Below are 15,000 nucleotides of genomic sequence, written 5' to 3' on the forward strand. Positions count from 1 at the left end.
TTACTGTGTACCCTAGGCCAATTAGTAATCTTTTTACAAATGCCAGATGCTTCAGAAGAATGTCTTTGTTCTCTGATTGAATTAGGCAGTCGTCCAAGTATGGATATATTTGAATTCCTTTTTGTCTGCAGAACGCAATTACTGGTGCCAGGCATTTTGTGAAGACCCTGGGTGCAGTAGATAAGCCAAAGGGCAGTGCAGAGAATTGGTAATGCATTGAGCCAGCTATGAATCTGAGGTATCTTCTGCAAGATTGTTTGATTGGGACATGCAGGTATGCCTCTTTTAGGTCCAAAGTTACGAGCCAAGCCTTCTTGCCCAGCATGGGCAGTAGCTGCTGTAGAGTCAGCATTTTGAATTTTGGAACTTCCAGAAACATATTCAGTATAGACAGGGCCAGTATTGGTCTCCAGGTTTTGTCCTTTCTGGGTACTAGAAAGAGTCTGGATTAAATCCTTGCCCCTGCTCTTGTTGCGGTACTTGCTGAATGGCCCTCATGTCCATGAGGGCAGTAATTTGTTTTTGTGCCTCTGCCCACTGATTGTGTGGCAGGTCTGGCATACCTTTTGACCTTGGTAGGGTGTGAAAAAGGAATCTGTAGCCTTGAGACACTATTGTTCAGGACCCATTTGTCTTGGGTAATCATTTGCCAATTTGATGAAAAAAGTGCTAGTTTCCCACCCAAGGGGGCTGCCAAATGAAAAGTGCTTGGATCTGGTAGAGGAAAGTCATTGGGACCGTTTCCTATAAGGTTGTGATTTGTCTTCTCCACTTTTGGAGGTAGGAGCACCCCATTGTTTAGGCCTGTATGAGCCTTGGGAGCTGAGATCTGCCTCTGGGACGCCTGTATCTGCCTCTTTGTGGTCTGTCTGACACTGGAAAGGACCAAGTTTTAGAGGGCCAGTTCCTGCTAAACCTGGGTGGCTGTACCTGTAAGAAATCCTTGACCGTCTGCATGGATTTTGCTTTATCCTCCATTTTTTCAACACCTCTTCTGCTTTAGTACCAAACAAAGTATCATGCTGTAATGGTGCATCTAATAATTTTGCTTTAACATGATCAGGCAGATTCTGTTCCTTTAACCAAGCATACCTCCTAATAACAGAACCTGTAAGAGCAGCCCTGCAGGAGGCCTCCAGTGAATCATAACCACATTGCAAAGTATGCTTTCCCACTTGTTCAGCTGCATGCAATAAATCCTGCAATTCCTTGTTCTCTGAACATTTAGTATTTGTCAACATTTTCTGTTTAAGCAGTGGCATTAAATATTGCTGATATTTAAGCATATGAAACTGACAATTTAAAGCCCTTACAGCCAGGGTAGCAGAAGTGTAGACTTTTTTCCCCCATCTGTCTAGAGCCCTAGAATCCCTAACAGAGGGGACAGGGTTTTTTGCAGTGGAAGCTTTAACCCCTTTGGGACCCTGAGATATAGTTTCTGGGTCAGCAGCGGTGTTTTTATATAGGAATTTATGAGAATCCGGGACCCTGTAGTATCTGTCTGGCTTAGCAGGTGGAGGGGGTAAAGAGTTAGGGGACAGGCCGGACTTTGAAAATACATCATCGACAATGTCCAGAACAGGTGAAATAGCAAGGGGTCTGTGCTGAAGAAGTAGCAGAAAGTCTCTGATCCTTTTCTTAGATTCAGAATAATCTTGGCTCTCCCAGTGGAAATGCTCCCTCATGGTATGCAGGGTTTCCCCAAAAGAATAATCTTCAGGAGAAGAGGCTGAAGGAATGGATTCTTCAGCATCAGAATCCTCATAGGGAATCATGGAGTAATCCTGTTCAGAAGAGGAATCAGAGGAAATAGAAACCTGATCAGAAGAATCATATTCTGTCTCTTGCCTAGGCCTCTTATCAGGAGGGGGATGGGAGCCCCTGATGAAACTAATTAGGTGTTTGGCCATTTGAGCATCTGTTTCTTAGGCATGGAAGTCTGAGAAGGAGAATGCTGTACTTGTTGCTTTGTCTTTAGAGCTGCTTTAGTCTTTGTCTTTGAAGCTGAAGATGGCTTAATGTATAGTTGGCTTAATGTATAGTTGTGTAGGTCTGAAGAAACCCTCAGAAGCCGATGCCTGCTCAGCGGCTCCGGACCCATCTGAGGGAATGCTTTCCGAGTGTCCAATACCTTGAGTTTCCAGAGGCCCAGTCGGCTCCACGTGGAAGTCGGAAGCGGCCTGTGGCTCTGAGGTAGCAGACACCAGGGGCTGCAAACCGGCGACTGGCCTAGCAGAGGCTTCGTCGTCGGTTTTGGACCTCGGATGCCCATCCTTTTCCTTGTCCTTGCGTTTTTTGTAAACTCCGGTTGTCGGGTGGTCCGACGGCATTATATAATTAAATATTTGGCCAAAGTAATGAAATGCAAAATCAAACCGATGCTTGATAGTGCGTTGGTTAAATCTAGCACAAAACCGACAGCTAGCAACGTTGTGATCAGGGTCTAGGCAAGGAATACAGTAAGAGTGAAAATCCTTATGAGGTATTTGCTTCCACAAGAAATACAATTGTTAACTTTTTCCTGACATCGGTCTGGAGCAAGAAAAAAGTTTCCCCAATGGGGTACTTAGCTTTAATGAAGATTTCGGTTCTGAAATTCGGATTTGAAAATCTCAGGAGTCAGCCGACCGGCACTTGCGAACTTCTTTTTGTTTTGGGCACCGCGCAGCAAGAAAGACCGAAGAAAATGGCGTCGGCTGCATCTTTTATACCCCTGGCACACTGACGTCAGGGAAGAGGCGACAGCAACCGACGCCGGACCTAGACTTTGGAATTCTGGCCGACTGAGGGTAGCCTGCCAGCAGGATAATCCAAGAGTAATGACTGCAACAGTGAAACACGAACATCAGAAACTTAAGATCATCAGGGACTTTGAAAATCTGTTTAGTCTTTTCAGAGCTGGAAGCTTGGTGTCAGGGGCAATAGAAGTGGATTGAAAAGCATTCAAAAACGTCTCTAGAATGGGAGGTGCAGGGGAAGGGGTTGAGGTGCCCATTTCCAAATTGTAGTATGTTTTTTGCACCTGTGAGATCTGCCTAGATTGCAGCTCAAAATGCTTCATCATAGTTAGATGGTCTCACCAAAAGAAGCTTCTACTGGAGAATCAGGTGAAACGGAGTCCTCATCATCTGAAGGGACTTGGCTAGGAGAGTGCATTTCAGAGGAGCAGGCCAGACAACAGTCAGAATCAGAAGCTTGCTCATCTTCAGAGGAAGATGAATTTACAACCACCTTTTGAAGGGTGGGGGAGGGGGTTGTGATGAGAAAGGAAGAGGCTTCAGAGCCAAAATGGCCTTAAAAAAGCTTTTTTAAACACCTTTACTGAATTATCATTTGTGATACAGGCAAACTTACATTTCTATAAAAATAATCAAACTGAATTAACAAGCTCATGTTTACAAACATATATTGCTATACATCATATAACCTAAGCAACATTACATACATTAAAGAAACATCTTTATTAAACCATCAGTTATGACATAGGCAATCATACATTTATATAAATGAAAACAAGCCACAATCCTATTTGTAAGCATTTTACATCACAAACCATAGTGACACACTCCCATTTGCAAACATTATACATCACTTATCTAACCAATCATTTTCATTCAAACAATACATAGCTCATTTAAGGGTCTATATTAAATCAGCGAACGCTGATTTATCAACCCAATGTAAGCGAAAGCTTACAATCCCGAACACTTAGAACAGCGATTTTTTTCCAGGGGAAAAAAAAAAATCGCTGTTCCAAAAAAAAAAAAACAAAACTTTAAAACATTACATAAAGTGGGGGGTGGTGCCCCCCACACCCCTCTACTTAAATATGCCAACTCCGAGATCGCATTACAGTGATGAAAAAGGCAAAATAATGAAGGCGGCCAAGCGGTTTCTTTCCCAGGGAAAGAATTTGCTTATATGGCGTTTCGCGCTTTCAAGTTCGATCAAGACGCATTCAAAAGAACGAGTCTCCGATCATATAATAGGGAACCTCATTTAAGTCCTGCCTTCTTTTAAACCTCATTCCTCCCCTGTATGTATAGTTCCCACAATTCCCATTATTTCATATGCAATTTGCTCCTACCCTTTTCTAAAGATGTCTATTCCAGTTGTTTTCGCTCTGCTGCTATATTCACTACTTCCAGTATAGCTGGTTTAAATTTTGATTTCCATTTTCTAGCAACTGCTTTTTTGGCAGCAACCGTAATTACACACAGCAAGGCCTTTATCATGTCTAGGCAATTCCGATTCTTATCACAGCTCAGAAAAAATCATCTCACTCGTCACACCAATCTGCCCACTCAGCATCTCCAACAGTGCATCCGGCAGAGAATCCTTAAAGTCTGCAAACTCACTGCACTCCCAGAAAATATGTTCCAACTTCTTCTTTCTTCCCTGTCATACCTCCAACATTTGCTGTCTACCCTGAGGAAATATTCTCTGGAGTCTACTTGAGGTATACAAATATTTATGTAACCATTTCCAAGCATCAAAGCAAAAATCCTAAATCTTCTAGATTTTGTTGCATATTTGAGAGACATACATATATCCTCCCATTGTTTCTTTGTGAATTGCTTATCCAGTCTCTCTTTCCAATCCTTTATGACCTCCTCTGATTGATTCTTAAAAGCTATCATGCAATATTTTGTATGCAGTATTAACTATTCCTTATTTAATGGCAACATATGTTCTAGATTTTACTAAAAACTCTACCAGTGCTGGTTTTTCATTTAGGACCCCCCCCCCCCATTTCGTTCTCTTTGCCTATACTCTGATATCAATCCTTGACAGGGGAGGAAATCTCTAAGCTGCAGTCCAAATAAATCCTTGGTGTCTTCCCATTCTATCATCTTTCCCTCTCTAGTTATTTGCTCCCAATACCTTGGTTCCTTTGCCAGTTTTTCAAATAAATTCTAGCCCCTTCTTGCCTATTTGTCTATATCCCCAATTGCAGTCACCCCCATAGTCAGAACAGTTCTCCTTTTCCATGTTTGTTTAGTTCTTAGGATAATTTCTGCTCCTTTATAGATATATTCTGTATGATTATTGTTATTTTCCTTCAAGGCCTGCATCCAAAATCCCAGTCTCTTCTTGTTTCTTGAGCTTCCCACCTGTTTCATCATCATCCCATTCCACTCTAAATGACAGTTTTCTGCTTGTGCTATGTATAGGAGCCTTAACTGTGTAGCTCTGAAATGCCCCTTCAAAGCAAGTAACCCCAATCCACCCCGTTTTACTGGAAGAATCATCTTATCTCATTTGACTCTTGCCATCTTTCCCTCCCAGATAAAATCCTTTAGCTCTTCATTAATTGCTATCCACAACTTAATGTCTGGGTGATAAAAATATGCCTGACTTGGTATAAGACTAAGGGAACTAAAAATATTTCAACTGTTTGTATCTTACTATCCATAGCCATATAAAAAAGCTTCTATCTTCTCAGTTTTTGTATCATCTTTTGTTTAGTCTCTTCCCCCCATATCCTTAGCTGTCACAACAAAACAATTTTTAATCCATACTCCTAAATACTTCGTTTTATCATGTCCCCATTAATACGGATACTGCTGATCCAGTTCATATGTGGGTACAAAATTTACCACTATTGCCTTTGTTTTAGTTTCATTAATTTTGTATCCCGAAAAGATATGAATCTTTCTCAAAATGTTCCACAACACTGTAATGTCTCTTTCCGGTTTTGTCAAGTATAAAGTGATATCGTCTGCAAATATAATGCTGATAACTCATATATCCTCCTAATCAACTTTATAATTTTTTCAGGAACTGCAAATGCTTCCATTATCCTGCTCAAAGTCCCAGCTTACTTTGTCTAATGTTGTCTCTGCATCAAGACCCACCAACAACAATGGTATTTTACATTCTGCTTCCCCCTGGATCATCACTGTTCTGTTCATGTCAAATATTTGCCACCCCTCCATAAAACCACACTGATCCATATCCATCAATTTTGGCATTCTTTTAGCCATTATAGATATGAACACTTTACACTTATGGTTTAGTATTAAAATAGGCCTGTATGAAGCTAGAGCTGATGGAGCTTTATCCTCTAAGAGTTACAGCTACCACTGCTTTCTTCAAGGATGTTGGTACTTCTCCTCCTCTTAAAATACTGTTAAACAAAAGCTTCCAGATCTGTATCAGTTTTTTTCCCACTTAGCTATTCCTGGGGAGTTTCCTGTAGACTGGTTATACATCACAATTTTTATCTCATCTCCTCCTGTCCTGCTAGCAATTGAGCCTCATCTACCTCTAACCTTGGCATACCTATTCTTCCATAAGTATTCCATTTTCATCTTTTCATGACTTCATTATTTCTCTGCTTTACACGGGCTTTCATAGAATTTCCAAAATATTTCTAATACCGCTATAGGATCTCATTACCTTCCTTGTTATAGGCTCCCTAAGCTTAGTGGCAGCCCTTTCTACTTTCTGTTGCCCGAGTCACTGTGCTACAAAGTTTTTGTGTGCTAGTGTTATCAAAAAACAGTTGCTTAAAAGCAATCTTTATAAACTTATGTATATTACTGAGGTAATCCCTTACTTTCTGCTTCGCATTCTACAGTTGATCATCTTCTTGTTCTGTGAGATTCTCCCTAATCTGCAATACGTCAACAGGCCTTAAACAAACCTTGAGAGAAATCCATCCATTCCTTCTCCCTAGAAGGGGGAGGAGGAGAAGCAACATGTTCATTTTTTTAATGCTTCTTCTTTCATGCAACATTCTCCTATACTAAATTCAGTGGCTCATTTCCCTGATATACCTTGATCAGTTTGCCTGCGATCTCTTCCCCAACCAGGATCTATGGGAAGCCCTCTTATCCCTAAACAGTTCACCTCTGTCTGCAAAATCCAAAGTCATCAATGCCATACCGGCCTCCAGCAAGGTCTCTGTAGAGGGCATCTAAGGAGTAATCAGATGTACCATGGGTTCTGAAACCTCAGCGGGTATACTGGAGTCAGAAAGGGCCAACTAAGTCTCTGGCCTATGCCTTTAATACATTTTCATAAACAGTGGAGGTACGTCTTGGAAAGTGGAATATGCCATCTTGGAGTGGGCCAAGCGTCTGTGAGGTTGAGTCTCCAGGAAAGTGTTAAGACAGGAAAAATGGCACTGCAAGGTCTTAGGAACAAATGCCTGGCAAATGACGCAAGCTTTGTACTAGTGTTCTGCTCCTAAGAAGAGACAATTGATGTGCAAGTCTTTCTACGGAACTTGCCTACCACACTCACACTTACCCCTCCAGCTGACATCTAATATCAGTAATTAAAAACAGTTAAGAAATATAAAAGAAGGGTTCCCCGCCCATGGGGCACTTATCTAAACCTTTGAAGCAACAGCAACATTGACCAAATGATGATCAGTCCAAAAAATATGCGACCTGCATTTTGGAGGGATAGCAGTGAGACAGTCTGAAGAATTACAATCATACATCTGCCTATATACTCCTCTGCTTGTGAGTGAAGGTCACACATCAGACATATAGTACTGGGAAGGTAAAGCTTTGGTACCCCAGCCAGACGACAGTGGTGACAACCCATGTGTTATGACCATGGCAAATGATTCCAGTCAGAACATCAGCCAAAAACTATCATCAATTTGGGGAGAGTCCTCTAGAAAATATTAATATTAAACAAGTTAAGTGCATGACTCAAAAGCTTTCAGTGCAAAAGTCTGGGACAAGGCCCCAAAAATAGGGAAAACGTTTTCAAAAATTGCTCTTTAAATTTAGAAACTACATGAACAACAGGCTTTGCATTTGCAAGCATTTTGTGAATGGTATGAAGTCTAAAACTCACATATCTATCAATATTTAGCGAGTGCAATTTTCAGGGATAAGCTAGAAAAACACAAATTATATGAGAATAGTTCAAAACTAACAGGCGAAAATCTGGACATTCTAAAAAATTCTGGGTAGCTGAGAAGTATGACTGAGTGTACTAGAATATCACTCCCATGTTCAAATCTCTGAATTGCTACACTCTGCAACTCTCAATATACTGATATCACCTAGTGTTAACAATGTCACAGGTATTTTAATGGCTTGCCTTTCAGAACTTGCATAGAAGAATCAAAAAAAGAAATATATGTGGATGCTGGCGGATTTCAAGATGCTGGTTACACATCTCTGTACATTGCTCATTTAATAATGGACATTCACAGACACTGGTGTCATGCTTTAAACATATGCCTTATATCAAAGAGGACTTCTGTTCAACAAAACTGGGACAGCAGAGCACAATAAGGCAGAATTCAAGCACAATACATACTTGGCAATGTCCATCTCTTTGTAGAAGTCTTGTGCCACATAGCAAACATCCTCTTTGACTTGATTAATAACGTATGTTTCATCCATGACATGAAGCTGCCTAGAACAGAAACAAATAGTAAAACATAGACATTCTTTAACCAAGCCGACACATACATTTAATGTGAATACAGCATTAATAGATCCAGTGTCCATAGACAGGATAAGGCAATACTTTTTATAATCGGGTGAAGAGTTAAAAGCTTGTCACAGTTAAACACATAACACCTTTACTCATACGGATTACAAGCCTTTAACACTTTGTGTTTTAAAGTTAATTTTCAGAAATTCTTCTAAATTATAACATCCTGGAACTATCAATTTGATCCAAATTATACCAAACAAAACCCAAAAATTTCAAGAGGAAAGAAGTGTTAAGGAATTCTACTGAAGGATAATATCCAGGTAATACAAAACAACAGTAAATTTCCTTGAGCTGACAGACAAGAACTTAAAGTGTTTTGGGCTACCCCAATACTCGGATAACGAAAATGCCTGAAGCAAAACCAGGAGTTCCAAAACTCACTCAAGCACAATAATATACATTAGAAAATTCACATGGGTATACACACCTGAAAGATTTCTGAACCAGGTGCATCAATGTCTGAAAACAAGTCAAAGCAACGAAGGAGGATTCAGACAACCACCACCACCTTTAGGGACAAGAATGAAGATAACTTAACAAATATTTTATACCTGTATGAGATGATCTCCTTTAGATGGTTGGTCAGCAGCTTTCCTCCCACATTTACTCTAGGGGAAAAAAAAAAAACAGAAAGACACATGTTTTACAACACTTTTGCACTACTCCTCTACATCTTTTCAACAACAGGCTTATTTTATACAGTACTAGCTCATACAGAAAGCAGCAATTCATACGTTTAGAATAAAAAGAGTGGAAATCAAACCAAACCAATGAAATAAACTACACCATAAATCTTACCTTACAATGCCTTCTGTCTTCTTTTTATTTCTGCAGAAAGGTACAATGTGGGTAAAAGAATACCCACTGTCAACCACGATACAGCACAGCTCCGAGGGATTCTGCTGAAAATATTTATAAGCACTCAGTGTACCAGCTGAAACAAATATCAAAATTCTATGAGACAAGGAAAACAAATAAGGTCTTTTTTTCAAATTTAACTTGTTGCTTGCCTTTGTATTTCTGCTTTCTTTTGATTCAGTCTTTTAGCTATTTAGCCCAGAGCCATACCTGGTCTCTTCCCAGCATTCAGCTAGTTCAGACAAACATGCATAAGTTTCCTTCCCCTCAGCAAAACCTAGGAGGCTTAAGAAATGCAGCAAACAATGCAGTCCACAGTCTGTACGTGCCATCATGAATTCACCATTATACAGTTAAGCATAGCGACTGGCTCTCAATTTACAATGCTGGCCACATGAGTTTAGAAATGGGCTTAGATTTTATTTCTATTTGTTAATCAAGTAGGCAGACCATCACATCGGATTTTTTGCAGCCATGACCTCAGCATCCACCCCAACCAGATATGAGAGATACATTTGCATTTAAAAAAGGGTAAATACTATGAATAAGAGAGTTTTTAGCTCCACCATTTATCTATTTAACTATATATATATATATATATATATATATATATATATATATATATATCTACACACATAAATAAAAGGTCCGATTGTCGAGGCTGATTAATGATGAACAGCTGTTTCTTGATGAAATGGGTAAATTGACTGGTATGTTCAAAGAAAAGAAAAAGGTTACCCACTTAAGATGTTGTATAAAATAAAAAAAATAAATTATGATATGTAGATGTGCTAATATGTCCCTATCTTGAAGGCAAAAAGTATAGTAAACAAGGGTGAAGAGGAATTATTATATGGAAATGAGTGATGTGAAAAGGGGTGCTATGTTTACTTCCCTTATTGGGGATGCCCCGCAAGGGTCTTGAAGACAATGTGGGACCTGGTTTTCACTAAAGAAATGAAGGTTAGATAGGGTAATTCTCCATAAGTCACCTTAAGAAGAGGTAAGAATATGAAAGGTTCGCTGGAAAGTGTAAGTGTCCCCTACAATGGCACACAAGTCAAAAATATAGAAATGCTGGATGATTTATAGATATATTAATAACAGTCCATATGTTTCTGTAGTGGGATAAGTGAGATAAGGGAGCACCATATCTTGCCAGGGTTGTTGTTACTGCAACTTGAGTGATGAAGTATATCTGGCTACATGTATGCCATGTCCAGCATTTTATGTAGGAAAGACTACAAGAAAGCTAAGAGACCGGTGAAAAAGAAAAGGGTTTCAAATCCCATATATAGGCATTCAGTTGAGTATAATGATTATAAGAAGTGTTTATTTTTTGTTATAAATAATGTGGTGAGAAATGAAAATGGGGTGATTGTTAAAGCCCTCTGGAGTGTAAGGAACTGATTTGGCAATTGAGGTTGAATGCCATGGAGAAACCTAGCATTAATGATTTTTTTTTGTTTCTCCGTGTTTTAAAGCTGAGGCAAGAACAATTTGAAAGCTGTTAGATTTTGTTTTTTTATGATGAATTTACGGATATATTGGATTATATATTATAAATTGTCTTTATCATGTTTATTTTTGCTTTCACAACTGTATTTACTACTTTCTGTTGTTTTTGTACTGCTTTTAAGGTTGTATACCTTTAATCTGAGGAGTATTATGATTGGTTGCTGCTTTTTAAATTTGTATACACGTCTACTACTTACTATTGATTACAGACTATAATAAACCCCTACTGCTGTTTGTGAAGGGCGAAAGTGATAAGTTCTTGGTTATATGAAAGCTGCTTTATTCCTAGCCAGTGTTGTCTTTTTTTTTTGTTTGTTTTTGTGATACACATTAGCCACAGTTGTTTGTGTTTTAGTAATTAATAAATACTTAAAGGATTTTATCTGGGAGGGGAAGATGGTACGAGTCAAGTGGGATAAGCTGATCCTTTCAACAGAACAAGGAGGTTCAGAATTAGCTGATTTGAAGGGATATTGTAGAGCTACATAGTTACTGCTCTTGAATGTAAAATAAGCATAAAGCTAAAATTCAAAGTGGAAAGGGATGACGATGAAGATGATGAAGCAGGGGACTAATTCAAGAATGAATGCTTTGTTGGCATTACCTACTTCTGAGGGAATAAGAAGTTTCTCTTGCAGTCAGTTTGCTGTGTAGTGATAGATTATGAATAAGTTTAATTATTTTGCACAAACTTCTATTTAGCAGGAGGTCAGCTCTGCTGTATACCAGTAACCAGTGAAACTTCTCTACAAGTACACAGTGATGTCCTTCAAGATCAGCTAAAAAATGAAGTGCTCAGTTTTATCTTCTTTTTTACTTGCACTGTTGTATCAAAAACAATTTATCAACTAGAGTAACAAAAATAAAATCTCATAACATAATTAAATAGAACACCCCAAACAAACCTCCACCTGCTTCAACTGGAACATTAAACTACATCTCTCAAAGTGAACGGACTCTGAAAATCACAACCACCAGCTGCTGAACATGACAACTATTGTAAGTCTAAGGAAGTGTTGCTATGGGTAGTACACATCTGTCTATGGTGTTGGAAGACTGGACTGAAAGACAGACATCTTTTCCCCTTCCAGGTAACTGGACTGCTGACACTGCACAGCAATGCAGCATTATGGGGGTGCTGCACTCTTGAGTGCGTTATCCTTTGCATGGCACATTACACCTGGTCCCATCTGCTTAAGTAGATTAGGTGGACATAAAAGATCCCACAGCACTTACTGAAAAGAAAAGGGGAAAGTCTCAGATGCCCTGGCCAAATTTCTTCTAGTAGTAGAAATACTACCTCAGGTCTCCCTTGAAAGGATCCTAATGGGAGTAACCTGGTGAGCAATAGGATAAATAATAATTAAATAAATGAAAATCCATAAATAAAAGATAAAGTCTAGCTAAAGATTTTGGCTTTTTGGACACAATCACCAAAAATGTCTCATGCATTAAATGGCCACAGTAGTGACAAAATTATTTTGGGGCATGCCCAACCTATCCTCTCTGGATAAAGATAAATACATAAATGGATGCCACAATGGTGCAGCAGAGATTCTTTGGTTCAATTCTCGGCTGAAGTGCCTTCTGTGTGGAGTCTGCATGTTCTCCCTACGCTCGTGGGGTTTCTTCCAGGTGCTCTAGTTTCCTCCCACATTATCTGGAGTGTTTCTCCCCGGACCTCCGCTGAAAACTGGTTTTGTTCCAAGTCGGACTTTCCCGGTAAACTAATGTTAAATAAAATAAATCATACAAAATAATCTACATTGAATAATCTTGTTAAGAGAGGAAATAATAAACTTCCTACATGATCTCCACATCTTCAATAAATCCACACATTAAACAAAAAGGATTTACTCCATTTCTGAAGCAATGGTTCAATTAAATCAGGGCTCAAGAAATCTACAGTTCTTACAACTCTAAGTAATAGGATTTTAACAGATGTACCAACCATATTGAAATCATTTGGTACCTGCAACCAAGATATTACCTTATGAACTCTTGCCTGAAGTGATGCAGACGAATAAATACCCTTTCAATATTAAGATTTGTAGTAGGTTAAAAAACAATTTTGTGTGTTATAATTTTGAGAACCTTTTAGATGACATTGCAGGCAGCCAACATAATGCCAGAATTCTACACCAAGGAAAACCAAGTGAAAAAGCAACAGGATTATGCACAAAAAAAGGATACAAATTATAATAGCCAATTATAACGCATTTGTTAAAAATCTGAAGTTTATACAGTGGCACTAAACAGACTCTCAGAAAACCTTTGGTAAAACACAAACCAACACACTGGTTAGTTCTGTATACCAATTTCACCCCCAAATAACAAGGAAAATGAGAACCTGAAAACATCAAACCACTTACTAGGACTGACCCACCACTAAGAAAACATGCATCTTTATGGACCTTTGATTTCAACATGATAACCATCAGCTAATAATATTCCAACAGAATGTTCAAGGATCCCCCCCATACCACATGGCGTACCTCTAAAGACCCACACTCCCACCAAACCTTCCGGCAACTTAGAAATGAAACTAAAAGAATGATCTTAAATGATAAAAAAAACTTCTTCCTCCACCTCCAACACAAACACCTTAATAATCCACAAAATTTCTGGGCAAGCTTAAACAAGCTCCTGCACCCAGGCCAGGCAACCACCCCCACTCCAACAACTTGCAAACAACAGTGCCCTGTAAACATTGCTAACACATTCAATAGTTTCTTCACAGAAACTATACAGTCCCTGGCCACACAATTCAAACAAACAACCAGCCCACTCCACTACCCATGCCAGCAGAATACTACAACTACATCAGATCATCTATTTACCTTCGATCCAGTACCCATATCCTCTATAACATCTCTTCTTAAAAACTAAAACCCACTAAGCTAGCAGCTGACCTTCTCCCAGCCGAGTTTCTGCAAAAGCAGCTGAGGCCATTTCCTATCCGTCTCCATAATCATAAACCGTACCTTGTCAGAAGCCTTCATCCCCTCCATATGGAAAATGTCCCACATTATTCCTCTCCATAAAGGTGGTAGCTCACTAGAGCTAACCAACTACAGACCTATAGCTATTCTCTCACCCCTGGCCAAAATTATGGAAAAGTGTGTCCACAAACAACTGATGGAACACCTCACAAAAATAAAATTCTAGCCAACTCCCAACATGGCTTCAGGCCAAATCACAGTACCACATCAGCCCTACTATCCATTTCTAATACCATCAATAACTTCAGAAACAATAATAAACTATCATCTGCTCTTTTCTTAGACCTCTCCAAGGCCTTTGATATGGTGAACCACATTCAACTCCTCCATACATTAAAAAAACTATCACTCAGCAATTCCACGCTGAAATGGTTCCAATCCTACCTGTCCAATAGGCAACAGGCTGTTCTATGGCAGGATAAATTATCCACATGCCTACCTGTTACACTTGGAGTTCCCCAAGGATCTATTCTTGGCCCTCTTCTCTTCACCATCTTTGTTAATGTCCTGCCCACAATCACCCCCCATGCCACATGCATTCAATATGCAGATGATTCGACTATCATCAGCACTGCCTCCAACCTGGCAGACCTCACTGCTTCAACCCAAGACACCTTCAACCTAATAGAAAAATGGTTCTCAAGTCGTCAACTAGTTCTCAACCCCAACAAAACAAAACTACTTACTTTCTCACCCACTAACAAGACTCTTCCCCCCACCTTCTCTATTACATCCTCCAATGGAATCACTATATCACCAGAAGCTCACACAAAGCTATTAGGTGGTACCATTGATAACTCCCTTAAATTTGGCACCCATTTTAATCTTACCATCAAAACCGTCAATAAAAAGCTTGGCTCTCTCTATAAAGTAAAACACTTTCTCACTCCTCACGCTAAAATTACAATTGCCAGCACACACCTACTATCAACTCTTTTCTATGCCTCCCCCCTCTTTACAAACCTAAACAAGACAACCCTTAACAAACTTGCTTCTTGGTACAATCACATAGCTAGATTTGCCACAAATTCCACCTTTAGAACGCACCACTGCACTAACTTGAAGCAACTAGGGTGGTTAGAGTTTTCCAGCCAACTCCATTTCAACCAACTCAAAACGGCTCACCAGATACTGTATTACCCAGAGAAAA

The 15,000-nt window shown here is 39.4% G+C and overlaps 1 protein-coding gene across 1 annotated transcript in view; it reads right to left on the reverse strand.

The window, feature by feature from the left end:
- ACTR6 (actin related protein 6) overlaps positions 1–15,000 on the reverse strand; it is a 462,768-nt gene that overhangs the window by 292,347 nt on the left and 155,421 nt on the right. The window contains exons 4-6 of the mRNA XM_044064452.1: positions 9,271–9,406; positions 9,024–9,080; positions 8,290–8,388 (exon numbers count right to left, since the gene is read on the reverse strand). Coding sequence (XP_043920387.1) covers positions 8,290–8,388; positions 9,024–9,080; positions 9,271–9,406 — 292 coding nt within the window. The remainder of the gene's footprint in view (positions 1–8,289; positions 8,389–9,023; positions 9,081–9,270; positions 9,407–15,000) is intronic.

The sequence above is a fragment of the Protopterus annectens genome, chromosome 2.part2 (genome assembly GCF_019279795.1).
Source record: "Protopterus annectens isolate FY-2018-M chromosome 2.part2, PAN1.0, whole genome shotgun sequence".
Taxonomy (NCBI): Eukaryota; Metazoa; Chordata; order Ceratodontiformes; family Protopteridae; genus Protopterus; species Protopterus annectens.